At 41.6% G+C, this 15,866-nt stretch overlaps 2 protein-coding genes across 3 annotated transcripts in view; one reads left to right on the forward strand and one right to left on the reverse strand.

The window, feature by feature from the left end:
* Window positions 1-623: 623 nt before the first annotated feature.
* Window positions 624-12,763, reverse strand: kcnj9 (potassium inwardly rectifying channel subfamily J member 9). Of its 2 annotated transcripts, XR_002042601.2 has the most exons (9): window positions 12,199-12,763; window positions 11,132-11,547; window positions 10,020-10,233; window positions 8,780-8,981; window positions 6,891-7,083; window positions 6,607-6,804; window positions 4,626-4,756; window positions 1,717-3,454; window positions 624-1,481 (listed from the first exon to the last, which is right to left on the reverse strand). XR_002042601.2 is itself a non-coding variant. In XM_019269388.2 (8 exons), the coding sequence occupies exons 2-8, from the start codon at window positions 11,418-11,420 to the stop codon at window positions 3,188-3,190; spliced, it is 1,494 nt and encodes a 497-aa protein (XP_019124933.1). In that variant the 5' UTR covers window positions 11,421-11,547; window positions 12,199-12,763; the 3' UTR covers window positions 1,629-3,187. The 2 variants fall into 2 exon arrangements, 1 of the variants encoding a protein (XP_019124933.1); XM_019269388.2 differs by lacking the exon at window positions 624-1,481 and having other exon boundaries at window positions 1,629-3,454.
* A 1,442-nt stretch (window positions 12,764-14,205) lies between these two features.
* The window catches only part of eif3f (eukaryotic translation initiation factor 3, subunit F), a 5,002-nt gene continuing 3,341 nt past the window's right edge, over window positions 14,206-15,866 (forward strand). The window contains exons 1-2 of the mRNA XM_010752198.3: window positions 14,206-14,384; window positions 14,688-14,758. Of these exons, the coding sequence (XP_010750500.1) occupies window positions 14,273-14,384; window positions 14,688-14,758 (183 nt within the window). The 5' untranslated portion in view covers window positions 14,206-14,272. The remainder of the gene's footprint in view (window positions 14,385-14,687; window positions 14,759-15,866) is intronic.

Genomic DNA, 15,866 nt, shown 5'->3' on the forward strand with positions numbered 1-15,866 from the left:
AACATGGGATCTTTATCGCCATCTAGCAGCCAAGACAGAGAAAGACATTTCTTTTTCTTTTCTTTTTTTAAAGCCAAGATTCTGCCTAGTAACCCAATATGCTGACTTCTCCTGGTGCTGAAATCCAGCCCTGAATTTATAATGAGATGCATTGTATGGCGAGGCTTTGCACGAGATGAAAACTTCAGTATGGGCCATCAGTGAAGTAATAACCTACGCTGTAATCACTGGTTGTACAAAATGAGAACGACTGAGCAGGAGATCACACTTTTAAAAAAGGTGACTCCTCTGATACATCAAGAAATAAATCATAAAGAGGTCAGACGGAGCTAATGGTGGAAAGTAACTAAGTACATTTACTTAAGCACTGTACTTAAATACAGGTCTGAGGTACTTGTATTTAACATTTTATGCCACTGTATTCTTGTACTTTACTACATTTCAGAGGTAAATCGTACTACATATAGTACTAAATGTACTATATAACAGCTATACATGTATATATACTATATAACAATTGTGCATATTATAATGGTATATGTAAATAATAACAATGACAACAACCATTAAATAGTACATTTGCTTTAAGTACTTTTTTTATTTAAAAGCAGGACTTTTACTATATATCATTATTTCTTTATTGTGTTATTGCTCCTTTTACTCATCTGATCATTTCAATCATCTGAAGTCTTTCTTCTTCTTCTATCCTCCACTTCTTTTACTACATAACATAAAAATCTTACCAGGTTCAATTGGACAAAATTGTAGATTTCATTAGCTCAAGGTGCAAATCTTTTTTTGAGGTCAATAAATACAGTTGTACTAGAAAGCAGTCTAATGAGTAACCTAATGATTAATACAGTAGGTTCTCCTCATTTGTGCGTCTAATAATTTTGGAGAACACAAATAATATTAGGTAGATTCTCCATACTGCTTCTGTTTATGTGTTTTTTATACAGGTCAAGAAGTATTTATGTTTGACTTAAGTAAAAGTAGCAGTACCACAATATGTACAAACACTGCAGAAGTGGCTCCTTTGCCTGTGTTTTATCATCAATAATGTCTGAGCGGTGTTTTAATACTGCAGCTGTAAATGTTGAGTAGCAGTTAATTATATTTTATAAAAATGTTCCTGTTATGTGCATAAAATCTGCAGTCTGCATAAAACCTTGAGTTTAATATGTAACTATAGCTTTAAATGAATGTACAGACTGCAGCAGCATAAAATGGAAATGCTCAAGTGAAGCGTAGGTGCCTTGAAATTGTGCTTAAGTACAGCGCTTGATTAAATTTAACTGGCTGCGTTCCAGTATTGATTTAATATTGCTAAATTAAAGAATTGTGGTAAGAAAGAGCAGACAAATATATTCTAATATAGTTGTAGCCTATGCTCTGTGATATAGTTTAGGCCTTCAGCCTTTTTTCACTTTTCTGTGTCCTGACACATTTGTCAGATGACATCTTTGGATCAATTAATCTCACTCAATTCAAATTATATTCCTGAACAGCGATTTGAAAGCTTTAAGATGAACAGTACATACATGCAGGGCATTAAAAATTATATAGGAGGCTACAGGAGGCTGTATCATATCTATGATACAGGATATGACACAATCTGACACAGTCGGTCTGGAATATAATGCAGTTTATTAATTCTAATAGATTAGTGTTATATTAAATATTAAAAACATCAAGTAAAAATGGCCACATGTATACGCAGCAGCAGAAGCAGGTGTTTGGGCTGAACTGAGCAGGACACTGTTGTGCTTTTAATTTCTACTTGGCTGGGGACAAAAGACAAAATAGAGATAATCCTTGTGCTACACACGTCGTACGTGAAACGAAAAAAAAGAAAAACACAGACACACTCGAGTGTTGGACCGTCTCTACGTTAAAGGTTTTTAGATACCTTTTTCACCATGATGTGAAAGTGCAGCTAGGAATGTCAGCAAAGTCATATTAGTGTTATTAAAGAGAAACGTTTACGCTCCCTGAAAAGCTTTTGCTTTTGTGCTGACCTCTGGTGGTTTGACTTTACTTTAACAGGTGTACTTCAGGACCTGGTGGCATCACTGCTGGGTGTGGTTAAAGGTGCAACAGAGATCATTTTGACCAGAGAGGGCAGCAAAACAGCAGATTTCAGCCTGATGTTATGCCACAAACATAATGCTCGAAATCAAATAAAGCATATACTTAATGCATGACTAATGGTTTAAAGCTGGATGTATCATGAATTCTTGTTGCTGAAGTCAACAATAGATTCCAGTGACGTAAACATGTATTTACGTTTGTTATGTATGTGCGAACACTTTGATGATATTTGTGAGAACATGTTGAGCTCTGCTGAGCAAACACGTGGGTCTGAAATAAAGTTTGATCATTTAACGGTGAGCAACCGTGAGTTCACGAGACATCCCGCTTTAAATCATCGTCATGCACTTAAGTATATGATTTGTACCCTTATGAAGTGTTAGTGAAATGGTTTAAACCAGGGCAGGGAACCTGCTTTGTCCACTGTAGATTTCTCTAATGTTTTTCTAGCACCAAATGACTCGTTTGGTTTGTTACCAGAAGTTTTTTCTAGCAGAGTAGACAAATATACCAGCGGCTGTGGGCTGGTGTTACTTTCCCAAAGTGTTAACACCTGATGCACAACGAATCTTCAAAACAATCTTCGCATCTAAAGAAATTTTGAGGTTACTACAATTTCGGTCTATACCTCAATATCATCTAGTGATATTCATGCACAGGTGACATTAAAGCGTCTATGCACTGTACCTATTTTTAATTTATTTTTTAAATGTGAACAATCCCACGATGTGCACAAACAAACACCGTGTCACCTTGTCGAAACTAATGACCTCTACCTGCCTCGGTCTGCAGGATGTACTATTGTTGACCCCCGTCTAAAGCATAGTATTGTCATTTAAATGTAGATATAGGCCAGGGTGATTGGAGCTGACACAACAGATTGAAAAAATTAGATATCGCACATACAGTACACTTGTAACAAAGATCAACATAGAAATAAGACAAAGAAATAAACTCCTTCATGTGGTAACATAAGATATGGCATATGTAGAATTGAGCTTCATGAAACTACTCGTTTGCTTTGAAAGAAAAGATCTGCTAACACTAACGTGGTGTGGTGGTGATATACTGAACGTCTTTGTAAACATTCTCTGTCCTAGGCCTCGGATTCCGATTGGTCGGTGGCGACGCTGCCGTTCAGCTCGCCCAGTCCCGTTTGCTCCTGGATGTCCGTCATCTCTCCCACGATGAAGGTCGGCTCCCCTCCTTTGCTGTTGGCCGAGCCGCTGTCCGGTTGCTTGGCCGCCTGGTTGGTCAGAGTGGGTTCTTCATCCAGCCTGCTGGAGATGGACCAGTAGAGGTGAGCGTCGAGTCTGGCCGCCGCCAATGAGAGCTCTCGTGCCGAGCAGGAGGGTGTGACCACCTTGAAGGAGGGGAAACATGATGATGAAGAAGCCAAGAAGCAGATTCCTGGAGTTATATGTTACTTTAAAACAATGGTTCTCAAATTATGGTGCATGTGCTACAGGTAGTACTCGACTTCTCTCTACTGGTTCATGGAGAAATGTTTTTTAAAAATGAAATAAAAACATATTATACTACCAAAATACTCAAATTTAATGGCAAGATAGTAAGTGAAAAATCACTGCAATCTGGCTTCCAAGCAGGAAATATTAAGAAGAGAAGTGTGGAGCGTAAAAGTTTGAGAAGTACTAGTTTAAGAAGTAGTTCTTCATATAAAAAAAATCGATACTGCATTTATGTCGGTACAGTTAATGTGAAGCTGCAGTTGCAGTTGATGAGCTTAGCTTAGCACAAAGACTGGGAACAGAGGGCAACTGCTAGCCTGGCTCTATCTAAAGGTAACAAACTCTTAACTACTGGCACCTCTAAAGACGACTCATTACATGTTTGTTTAATCCATGTAAAAACTGTGAAGTGTAAAGGGAGCAGTGGCTTTCGCGAGCAGTAAAGAAAATAGTCCCTAAGTCAAACCATGTGTCAAATCAGATATAATGTGTTCGTTAGTGAGCTTTAGATGTGCTGGTGGGTGGATTTTGTTACATATGAAAAGAGCCATGTGCCACCAAACTTTAAATGTTGTACTTTGTTTGTATATTTCTACAAGTCGATACTTCTATAGAAAGTCACTGACAGAAGTCAGAATGCAACATGAACAGGATCATAACAGTTTCAAATAGAGTCAGACATTGTTATTATATTTCTGTATTGTGTGCATTTGTATAAGGCATAGGTGATTAACGCCTCGGTGTGTGGCACTGGTCCATGCTGTGTTTTTTTAATTTTTTTTTGTACCTACCAAAATAACCACAAGTTCCTGCATTTCCCAGCATGCCTTTCAACAACCCCGGGAGAGCAAGTGTGAGAAATTCAGCTGTTGTTTACACATGTAGGTGGAGACAGGAATAGGGAGAACAGCAAAAGTTGTTCCAGTTTTTCTTTACTCCAAGTTTACACGATGTCTGAGCATGGTATTACGTGGTGCGTCTGTCCTGAGAGGTTTACACACAGTTTGAGCCTTATCCTATGAAACAGCTCACCCAGTTTTGACTATCAGCCTCGATGGATCTTACCTCAAACGTGTGGTGAAAGGCTCCGTAGTCAATGTCGAAGAAGCCCTCCGCCAGTGACATCATCGGGCTAAACCGGTGACCCCACATCACCTCCTCCGCTAGATAGGAGCTCCTCGCCTGGCACGTCATCCCTGCGCACACAGTGAACACATGAATTCACTGCTCGTGACACATCAGAGTAAAAAACCACTCGCATCGTCTGTGCAACAATTTAATTGGCAGGCTGTCTTTATATGAATATTCTCCGCAGCCGAGTTATGACTGTCAGCTACTTCTTTGTAACTCCCCACAGCAGTCTGACTCAGGGAATCAATATTTGGAGTAGGCAGAGAGGCCACCTTTACCTCGCGGAGACACATCATGAATAGCTCCGATACCCTGAATTCCTGCCAAACGGCGAGGAACAGGTGAGTATATTATCCTCTCAGAATGAATTTGACACAAGGCGATACGAGGAGGCCGTAAAAAAATCAAAAGAGATAAACATGACCTGTCCAGAACGTTTCAGGGGGTGCAGGTAACTGGATAATTGTTCCTGCCAGACTCTGTGTTTGGATTTTGTAGTTTTTAAGACAAGTCGACGCAGCCAACAACATGGAATACAGCCATAAATATCACACAGGTGTCAAACTCTGCTTCTAAACATGTCATCTCTGAGGGGATTTACGAGCACAGATAATGTGTTGCCCGGCTGGTGTGAATGATTTTCCCACTCAGTGTACTGTAAATCCAAAGTGCTTATGGTTTTGATAAATTCAGTAAACCCTGTCGAGTCTGGGTGGGTGTTTTGAGCTTTCAGAGATTAAAACTAAAATATGTCTGAGTCCCAAACCAAATCCAATAGTATTGCATTTAGTGTGCGGCATTTAACGGATGAATTATCAAGTGCATATGGTGTCAGTGCCTTGCTCGAGGGCAGATGTGTGTTCACTGACACATATGTGGATGGATGCAGACGCACATGATGTCTTACAACACTATAAAATATTATAGATTATTTAGTCAACGGTAAAGCAACGAGAACATCAAGTATAAGAACACAAAAAACATCCACGTGTCCTCAAAAGATCGCTTCCCTCCGGTCATTACTCTCTGCTTTTTGTTCTCCCTGTTACACAACGCGATGTTCGCTCTCGCCTAAAAATATATGTACATTTCCCGGCGTAATCACAAACATCACAAGGCTCTAAAAGCTTCCCGAGAGACGGAGGAGAGACGGAGAGCTCTCAAACCGACAGACATCCTGGAGGGAGGATTTCATTTTCTAATGGACACTTTTGGAGAGCGTTTGCTTTCTGTAAAAAAAAAAAAAACAGTGATGGTATTACTGTAATATCATATAGTTGCATGCATCTGCAAGATTAATTTCCTAATGCTCAGTTCTTGTTGTTGCAGCCAAACATGCATTTACAACACAGTGTCCATTAGAACTTTAGAGTCAAATTAAATTGCGAGGTATTATTACCCGTGCAGTCCTCTGCGGTTACTGTAAGTTTATATATTTCATAACATTTTGAATCACAGGATCGCCTACATCCAATCATATAAAACCCCCTGAGTAACAACATATTGTTTACGGTATAATTCATATCGCCTGCAGCTTGATACATTTTAGAAAAATGTAATTATCATCAGCTCAGTAAAGCCACATTTATTTTTCTTTCCAGCTTCGCCGCACGCTGATTTTTCAGCAGCATCTGGTTTTTCCGTCGCCCACATTTTCACATCATTATGCAAACATGGAAATGCATTCCTGCTCTGCTATTTTTATGTCGTATTTCGTGATTATTCCATATGTCCTGTGCACAAAAACGACCAGGTTTCATTGTATAACCTTTAAAAATATCTATTCATCCAGCTCTGTTTTTAAATACCAGTCAGCTGTTAACATGGAGCACTAGCAAATGATTTATCAGAGACAGATAAATAATGCCAGTGGTTGTGTCGTCATTACTTTATACAGTATTGACCCATTCCTCACCGGTTGCCTCCACCATCCCCTCCAGGATGACCACGATCTCAAAGTCCTCCTTCTCCAGCTGGGACTGCGACATGTCCCAGAAGGGCGAATGTGCGTCGATCTCGTGGGAGATCACCAGCGGCGAGACCAAGAAGAGACGATCGTCGCCCGTCTCGAAGCCCACGCTGATGTCTGTCTGGTCCAGCGGGATGAACTCACCTGAAGGAGGCGACAAAACGGGAGGTGAGAAAAAGGATTGCCTGTCTAAAAGCAGTCCAATATGTAACTCCGTGAGTCTTTCTCACCCTCCTGAGTCTGTTTGGACTTGATGAGCTTTGCCCTCATGTTGGCCCCGACGATGTGAGAGCTCCGAAGGTCGCCCACCCTGAACATCAGACAGAGCTTGTCGTCTCTTAGAGAGATGACGGCGTGTTTGGAGAACACCAGCGTCTCCGCCCGTTTGTTGGGCTGTGAGATCTTCACAAACATACAGCCGACCTGCACACAGAGAGAGAGGAGGTTTTAAAGGTTAAAGGAGAGGTTAAACAAACTCTGCTGTAAACTCACAGACACACAGAGCGGGTGGAAAAAGGCTCAGACATTTAGAATAACTGGCAAAGCAGAGGACTATTGAAAAATGACTTATCTTCTTTGTTGTAATTAATGCAGACCGTACAGCTGTAAACATTAATTATGAGCGCTGAATACAAACAGCGTTTCTTCGATACTGCTTCCTTTTCTCGGTTTGAAATGTCCAAAAACAGAAGTGACTCTTGAATTAACCTCAGATTCTTTTAATATGCATAGTAAAACATCCCACATTTCCAACCACTTAGTAATATGGCATTTTTCCAGCCAGAGAACATGCATAAACATGACTCCACTTGGACGCCGGTGTGTGTATTCGCCCTCATCAAAAGAGTGCTTACTGCGCGGGAAAAATCCAGCTTCATCAGCACTTTGAAAGTAAATATTCTTTTTTGCAGGAGGCACACCATCTGCACCGAATCAGCGTCACTCCGTCTGCGTGGTAATAAAAAATGTGTATAGCTGAACTGACAGGAGGCTTCCCTCTAATCAGACCGACTCAGGTCAAACTGTAAGCTTTGCTTGTCACAAAGGCGAGGCGGAATTGGATCATCGGAATCGGAAAGCGTATTCCTGATTTTTATTTTCCTTGAACCTGCTGATGTGCCACAGCAGGTCCGACAACAGACCTTTTTCCACAGCAGCCATTTAAGACAGGTAATAGTCGGGTCAACGCAGGTTTCCAATGATACTAATTAAAAGGTTCCTTTCTATTTATTGCTGCAGAGACTTTCCAGTGAGCCAATCAATGACTATGAAGAATGGACAGCGCTTGAGTCACTCACAGGTTTCCACTGAAAATATGCAGCGCTGCCTCCCCTCTATAATCTAAATATCGGCAAAGACATGGATCATTGGTGGACCTGAGGTGGACTGAATGACGCCTGGGTGCTCTAAGCCAGCTGTAACCTTTCTCTCAGTCAGAGTGTCATGCTGTTAATCCTGCATAACTTTAAGAAGCCTTGATATAATGTGAACAGGTGAGTTGTATATAAATTCACCCTCAGTACAGTTGTCATGAACGGGGAAATTAGCTACAGAGACCAAAACTGTTTTTTGTACCAGGCTGTAAACATGTTTATTTCTGCTGTGAAACATGGGGACTTATGGAGACTCTTAGGCATTGGCTTCATTTCCCAGCCACAGAGGTTACCACTTGGATGCCAACATGCACCACAGCAGCACCCTGACTCTGTTTGACCTGAATGGAACTGAACCATAATTAGTATCATTGGTAACATCTGAATCAACCCTAATATTTCATGTCGAAATGGCTGCTGTGAAAAAAGTCTATTGCTATAAGTGCAGATCTGCAAACACAACTTACAACTCACATACAGTAAATATTAGATAAATCCTCACCAAAGTGATGTGTTATAATATATTAGTTAAATATGATAATCACCATATATGATTCTGTCCTGAAATGTTCAGGTTTCGTAACAAAATATTCAAAATTTTGATTTAGAAGTAAAATTCTCCATTAGATATTTTATATTCTTCAAATTAACACAATATGTTTCTTTATCTATAATATCTATAACAAAACATATCTGAATCTGATCATTTATGATTTCTCAGTCATGAGCCAGCTTCTGGAGCTCACCATGAAGGCGTTGACCATTGAGCCCAGTATAGCTTGCAGCAGCAGCAGCATGGTGCCCACCGGACACTGGTCCGTGATGACGCGGTGACCGTAGCCAATGGTCGTCTCCGTCTCGATGGAGAAGAGGAAGGCCGAGATGAAGCCGTTGACGTTGTTGACGCACGGCGTCCACGTCTCATCCTCCAGATGGTCCAGATCACCCCTTGGGAAGAAGAAGAAGGAGAAGGTGTGAGAAAGGGAAGGGGAGGGTAGGTGACAAAGTGGGTGTCAAGAGGGAAAAATAGACAGAGAGCGAGAAGATTTATATTTTAAGAACGGAGGTGTAGAAATATATGTCGGCTCATCTCTCCCTTTATAGTCACAATCTCCTCTCAGCTAATTCTTGTAATGAATGCAAAGTAATCCTGCTCCTCATGCATGCCATAAAGATTAACCGTTAAACGTTCATGCCGTCACTTTGTCTCCATGCTGCAGAAACTTTTTCCATCGTATATCATCACATGCTGCTGCTTTTTCAAGTGCAGTCCCACTAAGACGAGTCCGCAGATTCAAACTACTCACTACACAGGCTAATGTCCCTGATTAACACAACTCCAGCCAGAGATGGAGAGCTAATTAATGAAAGTGGTGTTAAGTCATTTATATAATCTATGACTTTTATTGACCGGTGTTGGTGACCAAGCAACACCGACAGCTCTCTCTGGCACAGCTTAAGGTGTCCCCCCTCCCCCAATCCCCCCCGGAATAATCGATCCAAAGAGGTCGCGATTTTTTTACGAGACGAATACGTTAGTTAATTAGAGCTTGGATCCAGCAGACGCATCTCTTGTGAAGAGGTAACACATCACGATGAGATACGCTGTAATATTAATACTGCTTCGTCATCTGCCGTGTTGTTTTTGCCTCCGTTTGCAGAAATGTCTTGCGATGCCGGTCACTCGGTCGCAAACATCATCCTCCATCTCTGAGTAGCTGAAAAGGTAGCGGTGCTTTGTGATCATTTAATTTGGGAGATATGATTAGTCACTTTCTTTTATTGCCAAGAGTTTGATGCGAAGATCAATACCACTCTCATACATTATCTGTGCTTAGCGTAAAGACTGACTAAACATAATCGGCCTACCAGGGCCTCTAAAACTTACTTCAGTGTTTGTATGGGTTAAGCCACACATGACTGGTTGTATTGACCATACAAAGGCTCTCAGACATCTAAATAAATAAACTTGCTCAACAGTCTTACCTACAGTAGGCTATGAGGTACCAGATGGCCCCGAAGAAGAGCCATGTGACGGCGTAGGCCATGACGAACACGAAGAGCGAGCAGCGCCAATTGAGGTCCACCAGCGTGGTGAAGATGTCCGTCAGGTAGCGGTACGTCTCCCGCATGTTACCGTGCTGGACATTGCAGCGACCGTTCTTCTCCACGTAGCGCTGCCTCTTACGCCGAGCCCGAGCTGGTGAAAGAGATGGAGGTGATGGGGTGAGAGAGAGAGAGAGAGAGAGAGAGAAGCTGGTGTTAGGGGAGTCTGAGGTGCTGCAGCTGCTTCTTTTCATAACCCTGTGTTCCAAGAAACTCTTTGTAAAACTGCTTGGAAAACTTCAAAGATGCACACGAGGCTGCAGAGAGCTTTAGTTGTTTTGAAGATGCAACTCTGACCGCAGTCAGAGGATGCGAGTTGAATGAAGGAACGTCGAGACGGAAGAAGGTGACGGGGGACGGCTCAGGGGAAAGTCAGGCTGGTGAAGAAGGAATAGCAGAAATGAAAACAGACAGGAAAGGAGAGATGAGATGAAGAACAACAAGACAACATCATCAAACACTCAGAGAAGAAGAACTACGACATCGGACTTCAGTTAATGGACAACCCTGAAGGCAGCTGATGGTATTTTTCATGCAGAGAGCCCTTGCTCTTTGAGAAAGTGACACCAAAACTTAATATCTCTGATCTTGAAAGGTCCACTGTGGCTTAATTTGAAAGAATTGGCTTGTTCTTGCACCAAAACAGTGAACGTCCAACCAGTGTGTTAAGATTTAGGGTTTATATTTCTTTCTTTTCACAAAAAGATGTACGGCGATACAGGAGAGAAACGGGAGCAAGTGAAGCGCAGAGCTGGTGGAGAAGTCTAATGAAAAAAGATGTGCAAGGCTGTCAGAGTCGCTGAGGGATGAAGCCCTGCACCACGGTCCAAATTAGAGGAGTTTCACAACTTTTGCAAGAGAAACGGGGGAGGGAGGTGCAAAAGTTCAGTCAACACACAGTGCACAGTATGTGTTGATTCAGTCTCTGGAGTCAGTTAATGAGACATTTATTCCATCATTAACGACAGGAAATCACATGCAGGCTCACTCACCCCACCCGAATCGCCCCCTCTCCTTCTCCGGCTGGATCTTTTTCCTGGTCTGATTGGCTGTGGCCTCCCTTTCCGCCAGCTTGGCCTGGAACGACCTTTTGACCTTGACTGGAGGGGACGGTGCCGTCTCCGTGGTGACGACGTGACCCAGCTCGTCCGACAGGTTGAAGACTCCGGTGGAGGCGGTAGCCTCGGTGGCCACTTCCACATCATCCCCTTCCCCCTTCTCCTCCACGGGAAGCGAGAGGGAGTCCGGGAGGGAGGGGAAGACCGAGTTCTCCAGAGCCATGTGTGCCTGTGTGTGTGTGTGTTTGTTTATGTGTGTGTCGAGTGTATTAGCGTGTTATTGATATCCTCCCTATGGCAAATTCTGTCCAGTGGCTATTGATTGGACCATTTGTTTGCTTGACTGAAGCCTGGAATATAAGAGAAGACACACACATCTGTCACGGTCGCTCACTGATGAATGATTTCTGAAAAGAAATACAACCTCTGGAGTTTTTTTAGTCAGTCTGTCTCTTTAATTCCTCTTAAGATACTCCTTCCACATGAAGGCCTGCAGGCTATGTGCTGTTTACCACACAGACTTCCTGTCTCTGGCTGTTTCAGCATTTTAAAGGCAAAATAAGCAAAAATATAAATAAATGAAGAAGAATGAAATCACAGTTTTGTCTAATCCTGGAGCTCAGTGTTGCATCTGCACATTAGAGCCACTTCACCTGGTTTGGAGGTTTCATAAAGCACCTTTGGAGCAGGTGTGTGTTGTATAAGTGCACTTATGTTAAACCAGGCCTGCTGCGATTTCTTACATAAGTCGCACATAAGTCAGAGAGTTAAATATGTATGTGCAGTGAAAATGGAGTCCTGTGTCTTTGGATAATTGGACAAAACTGGCGGATGGACGCAGGAGGAGAGACTGATGGTGACAAGGGAAGATGACGCACTACGCCTGATGGATGGATCAGAAATAGCCTTTATTATAGGGTGCCTGTTAGCCGGCCAATAGGCTCCCTCTAAAGCCTGTGGATTCATGTCAGACGAGCTTAAAGAAAGAGACTAAATCTTACCTGCTCAGTGTAGCAACTTGTAGATGATAAAGACCTGGATTGTGCAGATGTTTTTATCATAAGAAAAACGAGGATCTGGTCCAAGAACGAACCGCGATTGGTAGCTTTGGTTCAATGACACCCATTTCTGGTGTTTACCAGCGACGCAGCATCAGTCCACTCACTGCCTTTTTTTTTTCCTCCAGGAAAAACAAAGACCACCTCGATCCTCGACCTCAGCTCCTCACGCTAAATCCGCCGAATGATGAATCATTACAATAAAATAAATAAATAAATAAAATCCCAATTCAGAGCAGGCGATCACGGCGTTTGTAGAACATGTGTCGGCGAGTGGACATGCGAAATGGTGGCAGCAGGATAACCCGGCAGCGCGGAGAGCTCCATCATCATCATCTGTGTGCATCATCTGATGGAGGCAGTCAGGTGTGGAGCCACTGAGCTGGCGGAGGATGCTGTCATCAGCCCAGCCCCCCTCTATACCAACCCTGCCCGCCTCAGACGAGCCTCAGCTCCACAACGGCGTGTGCTCTCTCCCCTTCCGCCTGCATCTGCACACACACACACACACACACACACACACACACACACACACTGATGCACAGATGAGGGGGCGAACACAAATATATATATACATGTAATATTTCTGAAATAGATTTTATTGTTGTTAAATGTTTTCATTTTATTATTTATATTATAATTATTATATATATTTAATATTTTATATAATGTATAATTTATATTATATAAACAACATTTCCCTGCGGTATTAATACATATTTCTGATCTGATATCATGGTCACTTACTTGGTAATATTTTTATTATGGTCACACCTTGCAATAATATTTATTATTTGTATCATGTCACTTTCTTTGCAATATTTCTTACACTATGGTCACTTTACATTACAATACTCTGTTTATATATCAGCCACTTTTATCCTCGTCTCTGTTTTTGAAGGTTGATTGTTTTTTCTTTTAGTGTAGGTTATAGATATTTCTGTCTGTTTATATGTTTTGTTTGTGTTTTGTTTTTTTTGTCTTTTCTTTTCTACTTTTTTCTAATCTGTAGTGTAGCTACACTTTCCTCTGCTGCTTGTAACAAGTACATTTCCCGCCGGGGGGATGAATAAAGTAATCAATTAGTGCCATTGTCCATAAAAAAACAAATTAACTTAAACCAAACAAAATCAAAAGGCCACTGATGCCCATGGGGATGTGGTTTAACGCAGGCAAAAGAAGATGAATGTCCAAACTGAATCCTCCGTTTTGTGATGATTTATTTCAAAATATAAAACAAACAAAAGAACAAAGAAAAACTTGCTGCTATCTAAATAACCTCAAGTGGCCAGTGTGACCATTTACCAAAAAATAACCAAATACCAACCCTGCAACTAAATATCCCAAACAAATAATAAATAAACAAATAACAAAGAATATTAGCAAAAAAAATCTAATCAAATAAGCAAACACTTAATTTAATCAAACAAACTTACTCATAATTAGCTAATTAATTTACAACTAAACAAACAAAGACTAACTTCACAAATAGCTCCTACATCTAAGATCTAATCTAATCTAATCTAATGTAAATAGTTGCCATGTTTTCATGGCAAGATTCCTGCAAGAAAACCTTTTAATTAGTGAATTAATTAATAATCTGACCCCACCAGTCATGCATCATTAAAGTCTCAGTAACTTCATCATTATTAATCAGCGTCGTGTTCCTCCATGTGTATCCTACGGTGGCCCTGAAGTGCAAAACCAACAGCAAATCAAAAAAAGAACAGCAAATTCAGAAAGATAACAGCGCTCATATTTTGAAAACATCTAAACCAGGTCCTTCCAGTTAAAGGACGGACTTTGAATTTGCTATTGTGTTTTTTGATTTGCTATTGTGTTTTATGATTTGCTATTGTGTTTTTGAATTTGCTATTGTGTTTTATGATTTGCTATTGTGTTTTTGAATTTGCTATTGTGTTTTGCAGTTCAGGGCCACCGTAGAATCCGGCCTCCGGCCTCTGGGTGGCGGTGTACTTGCTCCCTGACGCCGGGTCCTTTCATCCTTTTTTCCAACATGTCGGTGTACGGGCCAGTGGTGAAGATTCACCCCGTCGTTCTCGCTTCTATCTGCGACTCTTACGAGCGGAGAAACGAGGGAGCGAGCCGTGTGATCGGGACCTTGCTGGGTGAGCAGAGTGTCCGTGTGTCTGTTCGTTTGTCCGGGCGGCGGTTTGTCCGATGATGGAACCGGCGACGGCGAGCTAACCGTGCTAACGCTGCTAACGCATGCTCCGGCTAACGTTAGCCACAGTTAGCATCAGCTGTAGCAGCTGGATGTTAAAACAAAAACAGTAAAACTCATTCAGCCTTTTATGAGCATGTTATACCACGTAGCTATCAGTGATTAATATTATTATTAGCGTCGTCGTTAAACGGTAAAGGCTCGTCATCAGTTTTAACACTAACTGCTCGTCAATGTCTGTCCTCAGGAACCATTGACAAGCACAGCATCGAGGTGACCAACTGCTTCTCTGTGCCCCACAACGAGTCTGAAGATGAGGTATGTTGATGGAGACACATGTTTATGTACACACACATGTAAATGTGGATGGTGGTTGTGTCGGTGCCTTGCTCAAAGGACAGGAGGTGAACTGGCACCTTAACTTTTGTCCCATACTGGGACTTGAACCAGCCTCCCTGTTGTAAAGAGAGGTCACACAAACATCACCAGGAGGCCAGGGGGTTGACTTTTATTCTCCTATCAAAATAAAGGTGGTCTTTTCAAAATAAAAGTCTTCTTCTTATAACAAAGACAAATGGGGTGCTCCTCTTCCCATAGCATACAAAACAAAAACATTCTCAACACATATATACTCTGACAGGCCTTCTCTCCAGTTCAAATCAGAGTAGATCTGTGAAAGGAACAACAGACACGATTAACAAAAAAAAAACATAATTTCCTTGATATCTTTGTCCCATCAAATACATATTAAATTATCCAGTATAAACAAACAAACAAACAAAACAGTACAGTGTTCCCTTGTTTATCGCGGGGGATACGTTCTAAAAATAACCCGCAATAAACGAAATCCGGGAAGTAAGTTTTCGGTTCAATTTCGGACGCAGAACACAATGCGCGTTCATACTGTACAGTATGCTGTAAAAATAAAAGCATGCAAAATTACACTAAAAAAATCCGCGAAACAGTGAGTCTGCGAAAAGTGAACCGCAATATAGCGAGGGACGACTGTACATTCAGAACTAATCTAATAAATGTACAACATTAACAATTTAACTTAACTGAAATATTTCCGCCCGTTCCATCTTCCAATCAAAACAAAACCCACCGACTTTTAGCCTCCATAAATAGGGTACCAGGTAAACGATTAAAAATGTATAGGATACAGCAAACAGTGAGGGAGTTTGCACTTCCTCACACACCCTCCGGTCCCAAAACCAAGTCCCCACGGGCTGAGCTACTGCTGGCCCTAGTCTCTATTAAAGATTCAGGAACAGTCAGTATTATACACTTATTTTTTTTTTGTTATTTTACTATTTTTTCACCTGCCTCGATGTTTCCTCACTGCAAGATGTGGAGATGGTGCTTCCTCAGTCTGCACAGTTTGCATAGTGCCTTGTTTAGAATAGGGTGGAGGTGGTTGATGGGG

Source organism: Larimichthys crocea, chromosome II (assembly GCF_000972845.2).
Source record: "Larimichthys crocea isolate SSNF chromosome II, L_crocea_2.0, whole genome shotgun sequence".
NCBI classification, from domain to species: Eukaryota; Metazoa; Chordata; class Actinopteri; family Sciaenidae; genus Larimichthys; species Larimichthys crocea.

What these genes read in the sequence shown, in the direction of transcription:
- kcnj9 (XM_019269388.2), bottom strand. Translation starts at nt 11,420, where the DNA reads ATGGCTCTGGAGAACTCGGTCTTCCCCTCCCTCCCGGACTCCCTCTCG. An exon ending in TACCTCATAGCCTACTGTAG is followed by an intron (nt 8,982 to 10,019) that starts GTAAGACTGTTG and finishes CTTCTTCCCAAG; the next exon opens with GGGTGATCTGGACCATCTGG. An exon ending in GTCCAAACAGACTCAGGAGG is followed by an intron (nt 6,805 to 6,890) that starts GTGAGAAAGACT and finishes CGCCTCCTTCAG; the next exon opens with GTGAGTTCATCCCGCTGGAC.